The sequence below is a fragment of the Micropterus salmoides genome, unplaced genomic scaffold, assembly GCF_014851395.1.
Source record: "Micropterus salmoides isolate LMB-PRFRI ecotype aquatic unplaced genomic scaffold, ASM1485139v1 Ms_hic_scaffold_4, whole genome shotgun sequence".
In the NCBI taxonomy this organism is placed as follows: Eukaryota; Metazoa; Chordata; class Actinopteri; order Centrarchiformes; family Centrarchidae; genus Micropterus; species Micropterus salmoides.
The window spans coordinates 5,223,109-5,232,574 of NW_024043372.1; the positions used below are offsets into that span (position 1 = coordinate 5,223,109).

The window sequence follows — 9,466 nt, forward strand, 5'->3', positions numbered from 1 at the left end:
GGTGAGTAAAAAGTGTTTTATAGTGAAAAAGTAGCTGCCTGCATGAATAACAACGTTAGATAACATAAAATTCTGTCTAAAGCGTCTCTCTTTAATGCAGAAACAGACTCATCTGACACCGAAGAGTCACCGGTGTTACATGATGTCATGATGAGATGCTCAAACAGATGCTAAAGATGAGAAAATGCTTCAGACTGCTCAACGACAGGAGAGAGTGAATATACGACTGAGCTACACAAACGTGGGATTTACAGTACACAGTAGAAGCATTTCATCTTTCACTTTTAGGAGATCGGGTTTTAAGGATGGGGACTCTTATAGTATCGCAGGGAAACTTTCCTGGCAGGACTCGTCCGCAAGTGATATCTTCAAAAAGTATTTTTTCAGAAAGGCTGATATGATATACTACTGATAAAAAGACTAAAACTAAATCAAGATCAGAAGCCAACACTGACGTGAGCATCACTCGACACTGCGGTCCTCGGTTCACGGAGTTATGCTCTTGTGTATTATGCTTTTTAAGCATGAGGAACTGATGTCTATCAGCTGTCAACATCTGTCACTTTAGGTGTCCTTTCCTGTAGCTTTCCTCACATATTTTCACACATGTTTTGAGTTTGTTCTCACCAGCCCAAATTAACTTTATTGTACTAATATTGTGAATGTTTCTCTTTTTAACACCAGTGGGGCAATGTTGCAAGAAAAGAAACTACACAATAAGTATGAGTTCACGATCACTGGAGGGGCATCGAAATGACAGCACTAACACACACACACACACAGCCACAGCGTAAATCATCCGCTCAGAACAGGAAGTGCGTTGAGAAACAGGATATGAAGAGGCAATGTTTATATGTTGATTGTTTCTCGTTGTTCGGTCTAACAGAGAGGGAGAAGGAATGAGGCAGAGATCGAGAGAGGACGAGTAACAGAAAGTGTAGTAGAAAGAAAGACAAGTTTAATGCAACCAGTAAGATCCTATTTAAAAACAGAGAGAGAGAGAGACAGACAGAAATGTGGAAATACAGGCTTTCCCATCTACCAGGACTGTGCTGCCGTCACCCAGCATCTGAGTGACTTTACTGACTGTTTGACTGCATGACTCACCCTTCACCCAGCTTCTCCAGGACATCAAAGACTTCCTCTGGCTGCTTGGTGAGACTGTCCTCACTCAGCTTCTTCAACTGTCTGAAATGACACAAAGGAAGGGAGATTAAAGAGTAAACCACCACTTTTTAATGTAAATATTTTAGGGTAGGGCTGCTACTTATGATTATTTTTATTATCAATAAATCTGCCAATAAATTCATTTATTGTAGTTTGGTCAATAAAGTGTCAGAAAATAGTGAAGTGTCTCTTTTTGTCTGACTGAACTATGCAAAACTATGGAGCGGTGATGGAGCGGTGGATAAGACACATGCATTAGGGTTCAAATCCACTGTGAGACACCAATGTGTCTCTGAGCAAGACACTTAACCCCTAGTTGTTCCTGAGGCGTGCGACCTCTGACATATATAGCAATTGTAAGTCGCTTTGGATGAATGAATGAATGAATAAATGTAAAACCCAAAAGTAATCAGTTTGCAATGATAAAACTAATCCTCTCGTTTGAGAAGCTGAACCCACAGAATCTTTTGCTTACAAAAAAAGATGTGAAAATGAAATCAATTATCCAAAATGTTGAGCACCAAACTGAATCAGCTGAAATGATGAAATCAACTAACTGATTCAGCTCTTTTTCCAGAGACACCTCCCATTTCCACCACCCTCCACTCCCCCGACAGATTATTTAGTAATTCATACTTCCATATTAAGTAACTCACAGTGCCTAATAAATCAGCCATAAAAACAATACAAAGTTCCAAGCAATTCATTAAAAACATTATTGTTCAGCATACTAGGGCTGCAACTAATGACTATTGACATTGTTCATTAATCTGTTGACTATTTTCTCATTTAATCGATTAGTTGTTTGGTACATAAAATGTCAGAATATAGTAAAAAGTAATGTCGATCAGTGTTTCCCAAAACACAAGATAACGTCCTCAAATGTTGTTTTGTCCACAACTGAAAAAATAAAAGTAATAAAAGAGTAAAGAAACCAGAAACTACAACATTTAAGAAGCTGAGATCAGAGACGTCTGACTTTTCTTTTATTAAAAAAAAATCCTTAAACTGTTTAATTTACGATCAAAATAGTTGCAGTTTAATTTAATAGTCGACAACTAATCGATTGCTCTAAAACATACAGTAAAAATGCTTGAAAAGGAATTAAAACGTCAGTATTGTTATAGAAATTCTTGGAGCAGGTCAACTCTTTATTGTAGACGGATATCTTACAAAGCATTGCTTATTAAAGCTTGGTCAAGGAGATAGGCCAAAGCGTTAGGAGTTGAACACAGAGTAGCTCCAAGACCAAATCTACTTATTGCCTCTTTGTCCGCAATATTTATCCCTCTGCTATTCCACAGAGTCTATGGTGCGTCCCTACAAGTTCAGTCTTAACTGGTGACTCTAATGTCTTAGCTAGGCTACACTGAAGACTGGAGGTTACATGCAACAGTTTCTAAAGAGAGCCAGTCAGTCTGTCTGCAATAAAACAAAAAGATAATCTCGACCTTGGATTACATAGCAGATGGATAACGGAGTGCATCCTTATAAAGGCAGAGTCAGAAAGTTGACCCAACATACAGGAGGAGAGGCAGAGTTTGACTTATTGTTTTGGTGAATCAAAGGCATCTTTGGTTTATTTTAGCCCAGCAGATGATCCATGAACAGGGGAAACCCGTGTGATATTGCCCTTAATGAGGGAAAATTTCCTTCCCAAGTGTCACCAACAGCTATTCTTGTTTCCAAGGAGTATATTCAGGATGTGCCACCTTAAATAAGGCTGAATATATTTCATTCACCCTCGTTTGTGGTGCAGCCGTCCACCTCTGCTCCCCCTGGGAATGTGAGCAGTACTACAAAACTCCTCCAGATGATTGAGAAGACGAGACGAAAATAGTCTCAGTGTACAAACAAAAATAGCTCCAAACATGTCCTAGATTCATCTTGTGACAAGACATTCTTGGGATGACTACAGGAAAACGGGAGGAAATATCAAATTAAGATAATGTTGAACCACATTTATAAGGAAAAACTGCTGCTCCACTTAACTGACTTTTGGGTTCATCTGTTGGTGATTCATACAATGTGCAATGTAATCTAGCAGCGAGTGAAATAAGTTAATATGATGACTGACAATTTGTAGTCTCACATTTCAGTACTGATTTTATATATCTCAGCTTTATTTAGCGAGAACTAGAAACTGCAAAACATATAGGCTACTAGCAACTTATCTGTCTTGGGTTACGCCTCCATTACCCACAATGCAGCTTGAATGCAAACTTGAATGACAGTTGGGTTGGACAGAACATAGCATTGCACTCAGCCGGTGCTCTGAGTGGTGAGGCAGCATCAAAAGTATTGATTTCTAAACAGGATTTATTTTTTTCACTGTGTGACTACTTGCTACTTTTAAAAATATAGCATATTTGAAACTATTTATAATTAAAATAAACAGATGTAATTTCAATTCCATTATCTTAGGCAACTTGCATTAGGGGTGTAAAATACAGTCACAGGAAAAAAAGTATGCTATGTGAACCCTTTGGAATTACCTGTATTTCTGGTCATAAAATGTGATCTGATCTTTATCCAAGTCACAACAATTGACAAACAAAGTCTGCTTAAACTAATAACACACATACAAATATATGTTTTCATGTTTTTAGTGAACACACTGTGTAAACATTCACAGTACAGGGTGGAAAAAGTAAATAATGAACCCCTAGGCTAATGACTTCTCCAAAAGCTAACTGGAGTCAGAAAAAAACAAGAACCTATTTTAATTTTGCTATTCTTATGAAACATTGCCTGATGTGAAATAGGGGTAGAAGATTGATTGAAAAGTAATTGACACTGAAATTCAGAGCCTCTAACAGACGTAAGGTCGGTTATTTCGGTTATTTAATACTGTTAATATTGTGTGTTTGTTCATGCTACTTTCCCCTTGAAACATGATACCGCGTGTTGTCACATGACTCCGCCCCGTCCAGTCCTGCTCGGCCTTCAGACCGGAGTCTGAAGCACTGGGAGATGTTAGCTAGCTAGAGACTTTTCATAACGGACACACTGTGACCTACACTCATAGACTGTATAGTCAACACTGTACATTTACTGCCAGCCTGTTTGTTCGCTTTCAGCGTCAATTTCTTCAGCGTCAACCCATCGCACAGCAGTAAAAAGACCTAAGTTAACCTTATTTAACATTTAGATAGTGGATTTGTGAAATCTCGGAATACAAAATATATAAATAAACCCAGCTTTAATAGTTGAGCATATTTATAGTACGAACCTCAGTGAACTAAGAGGGCCAAAAAAAACAACAAAAAACAACATTCAAAAACAAAATAACCGTAATCAAGGTGAAATGTTCAATTAATCGTGATTTAGATTTTAGGTACAATCATCCTGCCCTGTGTGAACCATGGCTTGAGAGAGCTCCCATTAAGTTTTGTTGACTTGCATGAATGGAACGAGTTATAAAAGTATCTCTAAAAGCCTTGATGTATCATCATTCCACGGTAAGACAATGTTCTATAAATGAGAATGTTCAGCTGCTATTCTCCCTAGGAGTGGCCATCCTGCAAAGATGACTAACACTCAATGAGGTTAAGAAAAATCCTAGTGTCAGCTGAAGACTTACAGAGATCTCTGGAACATGCCAACATCTCTGTTGAAAACTCTTCGATGCATAAAACACTAAACCAGAATGGAGTTCATGGGAGGATACCGCACAGCTGTCCAAAAGAAACATTGCTGCACGTCTTAAGTTTGCAAAAGAGCACATGGATGTTCCTCAGTACTACTGGCAAAATATTCTGTGGCCAGATGAAACCAAAGTTGAGTTTTTTGGAAGGAACACACAACCCTATGTGTGGAAGAAAAAAGGCACAACACACGACCAACATCAAAAGGGATGTATGGTGGAGGGGGAATCATGGTTTGGGGGCTGCTTTGCTGCCTCAGGGCCTGGAAAGGTTGCTATCATCGACGGAAAAATGAATTCCAAGTTTATCAAGACATTTTGCAGGAGAATGTAGGGACATCTGTCCGCCAATTGAATCTCAATAGAAGATGGGTGAAGCAACAGGAAAACAACCCAAAAACACAGAAGTAAATCATCAACAGTAGGTTGATTAAAATGTGGGTCTAATCTTGGGATTTTTTTGTTTACTGCTTTGCTGGCTTTTCCAAAATGTGAGAGGTGACCTAATGCAACCCGGCGAGAACGAGGGTGAAATACCACATTTTTATGTAGCAAAAGTACTTCTTAAATGATGCATCGATGAAATAATCTGTAGAAGCTTCGAGTACGAAAGTCATCGTTAGCGGCAGCCCTAATATCGCCTGGAGACTGAAGCCAGCAGCAGAGATGAGGAGCAACAAATGTGATCAGCTCACTTCTTTTAAGTGACACCGACTCCGGTGACATCACTTGAGGACATTTATCAGACCTCACACAGCTCCCTCTGAGACACTAAATGCTTCATGCTGCTTTGCTCATATAAGCAATAGTACTCGCAAAGACCTGCAAAAAGATTTTGATGTGTAAAAAGATTCCCCTTTAAACGTCAGACTGATGTCTATAAGGAATATTTCATGCTTTTCTATTTTGTTTAGATTTTTGTTAATGGGTATTACCTGGAACAGAAAAATAAAACAGGGCAAGTTTCTTTAAATTTTAATTTAATATGTTTCTTAGCAGTCATGCATGCAAGCTACCTTTTTACTAATTTGAAAAGCCATGAAACAGCAAACTGCAACCACTCTTTGTTTGTGTCAAGCGATCAGTTGATAACAAAGCTGTGTCACTACGTCTGAGACTCCCTTTAAAGCGTCTGGCCCAAATTTTATTCTCTGCACAGCACAGCCATATGCCAAGCCGTACAGTGTATCGACCTCAAGCCACAAGCGAAACAGAGAGCTCAGCATTGATATGCTAATGTACCGTAGCAGCACCCATAATCTGCATTTCAAGTGGACTCTGTGAACTTCTCCAAATACATGTGTGTATCTGATGTGGCTGAAAGTACAGGGCACCAAATGTTTACATTACTAAATTTAAAATCTTTTTCTTGTTTATCTTCTATTTTAAGTTTCTGTCACATCTGGACTGATCTGACTTTTACATCAATCGTTCTGAAGCTTAAAATATTGGTCTTCCATGATATAAAGGCAGACGTTGATTAAATTTTTTTATTTTATTTTACACAATGAAATAAATATTAAACTGAATACAACAAAAACAAAAAAAATATTTATATTAATCATAATCTAAGGATGATTTAAATAAAATAATGTTGGTGTTTAAAAAGTTTTGTGGTATTTAGTTAAGGTGGGCTGCTACATAAACCTTTACAAATAACACAAAATACTGCAGTCACTCAAAGTTGCTGCTCTTGCTCTCAAGTCACTAGCGGCCAAACATTTAACAAAAGATAAAACGCAATGATTCTGGGCAAATGTTCTGGAGCATAACATAAACATATAAACTCCCCTCCTGCATCAACTTAATGAGGAAACGCTTGATGAGTGAGTGGACTTGATAACAAGACAGGCGTGTTTTACCAGCATCCTCCTGATAAGTGGACAGAAAAGGAACACATCAGTTCCTACTGTAAAACAAACTGAGCGAAACACATTTCTAAACTAAACAATAAAACTGAAAGTGCACCACCCTTAATGAGCTTCCCGCCACATCTATTTAAAGGCGTTACGAGATCATCAGAAACTATATAATTGAGGAGTCTTCAATTATTTAGGGGGAAAGAAAGGAGGTGTTATTTCACACAGCAGAGGCCATATTTATTATATATAACTGAGTGTGTCTTCTGTTTAAGTGTCGTCTTCTAACTAAATTGATCATGAGATGAGATGTGTCTTCTACCACCTTGGCACAGTTTCCTGGGGAAAACCCTAAACAGTGCTGCAAGTAATAATTATTTTCATTAACAAATGATTTAAGAGTATCTTTTTCTTGATGAACTTATTTCTGTAAATGCTTCTTTCGTCTAATTGATTTTAAAATCGAACCATAAACCTGCGATATCCACTTTAATATGATATCTAAACATATATCTTCACATTTGAGAAGTTGGAACCATCAAATGTTGAAAAATGAAGCCACTATGAGAATAACTGCCAATTAATTTATTGCCAATGGACTGATCAGCGAATTGTCTCAGTGATAACCCTAATTATTAGGATTACTGAGGGTGAAACCCCAAGAACACATTTACACAAACGATCGACATGATTTCAATAAAGTCAATATTCTGTATTCTTGCCTTGCATTACAAATCAGGTTGTTTACTCAACTGACAACTAACTTGTTTACTATATTTACTACATCTGAAGCAATTCACTGGTTTCTTGTAGGGTTGGGCGATATGGCCAAAAATGATATCACGAAAAGAAATATCATCAGTCGATACCGATAATTATCACGATAAATGTCAAATCATTATTTGTTTCAAGTTTACAGGCTGATTTTGAAGACTTGAAGAAATGGTCAGAATTAAAAGTGTACCACTTAACAAATCTGAGGTAAAACATCAAAACTATTATGATAAAACCTTTTTTTCAACAAATTTGCATGAGTAAAAGAAAATAAAAATAATTTTCTCAACTTTTCCTCAACAAAACAAATATCTTAATAGAAAAATTAAGTAATAATTTATTCGTGGTTCAAATTAATTTAATCAAAGTTTTATTTTACCATTACTGTTTTACTGCCAAGTCCTATGACACTTGGTTTAAGAATCTGAACTATTTTCAGTGGCCTAATTCTTCTGCCACAAAACCTGCCAGTCAAAAGGCTCATGTCCAAATTAAGCCACAAGTCAATGGTGTTAAAGCCAAAGTTGAGTTGCAAGTCTTTTTTGAAGTCATCCTATTTGTGATTGTAGTCTGACTCGAGTCCACACCTATGTATACACTGTATTCCCTGATGAACATGCATTACTTTATCCTTTTGTCGGCTCTGAGTTGATTCAGTTAAACCTAAAGATTAAAGCAGCTAAAGTCGAGATTTGAAAACACAGTTAAGGCTTTAAATTGGATTAGCTAGAGCTTTGACTGTGACAAAGATCAGGGATTTGACACAAGAGATCATGAGGTGCAGTCGTGTGTAACAGGATTTCTATAGATTATTTCTGCCTAAGAAACAAATAAGATGAGATCCAAAGACAGGCTTACAGAAACACATAAATTAGGGATTAACTTAAAACCTTAGGGCTCCCATGATTAATTTAATTTAAAGAACAGCAAGACTCACTAAAGTTAAAGAAGCAGGTCGGTTAAAAAGAAGGTGTGAAGATGTTTTTGTTACACTTTCATTTTAAATTAATGTCCCATTGGCAAACTTGTTTTCTTTGACAGTCTGTTATGTAACTTACTCCTCACTCACAAGCTGCCGGCAGCTGTTAAGACACATTTCAGCCCACTGCCGGCTAAATTAACTTCACCCAGACAGATAAAAATCAATGAGGATGTCAGATTATCTCGTATGTTTTCACTGATTAGCATAACGTTTACCTGCGAGGGTGATTCCTCATCTGCACTTTGTCCTTGTTCTCCATGTTGTCCTCTTCAGTAAATATACTCGCAGTCCCTTTCAATCGTCCAGCAGTCAAACTCGACCGAGCTTGTCGGCGTTTCACACTAAAGACACCGAATGCTAATAATAACAGTCCACCGTGTGCTAGCTCGCTAACTAGCCTCAGCAGCTAGCCGAGCAGCGGCGTCCCCGATGAAACCGCCGCCTGGTAACCGCGAAAAACACAACGTCCGTTCATCATTCTGTCAAACTAAGTTCACGAGGTTTACAGACTTCGTCCCGCTGCCGTGTCCTCGCCGCTGGGTTCATCCTCCTCCCGTGTCCCGGACAACTTTGGACTTGTTTGACACACCGATTGGCAGCCGCTGTGACATCCAGTTGAACGAACCAGGAAGGGTAGCGGAGAGTGGGCAGGAAGGCGGGCCGAACAAAGGCTGCAGTCCCGGGGCAGCAGCCGCAGGGGGGCGCCACATCTACGGGTATATATCTATTCAAACTGGGAAAGTTATCAGATTAGGTGTTGATTTTAATCTCTTAAATATACAATTATTTAATCCTTTTATAAACAAATTGTTATATTAACCAGATGATCTCATTGAGATTATTTTCAAGAGAGACCTGGCCAAAATAGCAGCATATTGACAGAGCAGTCAACAACAGTTACAAATAGGAACTGCAAGCATTCCCACAACAACAAAGGACATTTAACAAGACTCTTAAGATACACAGATATATAACGTTACAAATAATAAAAGCATAACAATCGACCACTTAATATTTGTACATAGGTTTAAAAGGATT

General features: G+C 38.0%; 1 protein-coding gene across 1 annotated transcript in view; it reads right to left on the bottom strand.

Moving 5' to 3' along the window:
* Window positions 1-9,077, bottom strand: part of LOC119885604 (serine/threonine-protein kinase 4-like) — a 38,362-nt gene extending 29,285 nt beyond the window's left edge. Inside the window, exons 1-2 of the mRNA XM_038695708.1 lie at window positions 8,644-9,077; window positions 1,108-1,188 (exon numbers count right to left, since the gene is read on the bottom strand). Of these exons, the coding sequence (XP_038551636.1) occupies window positions 1,108-1,188; window positions 8,644-8,687 (125 nt within the window). The 5' untranslated portion in view covers window positions 8,688-9,077. The remainder of the gene's footprint in view (window positions 1-1,107; window positions 1,189-8,643) is intronic.
* Window positions 9,078-9,466: the final 389 nt, after the last annotated feature.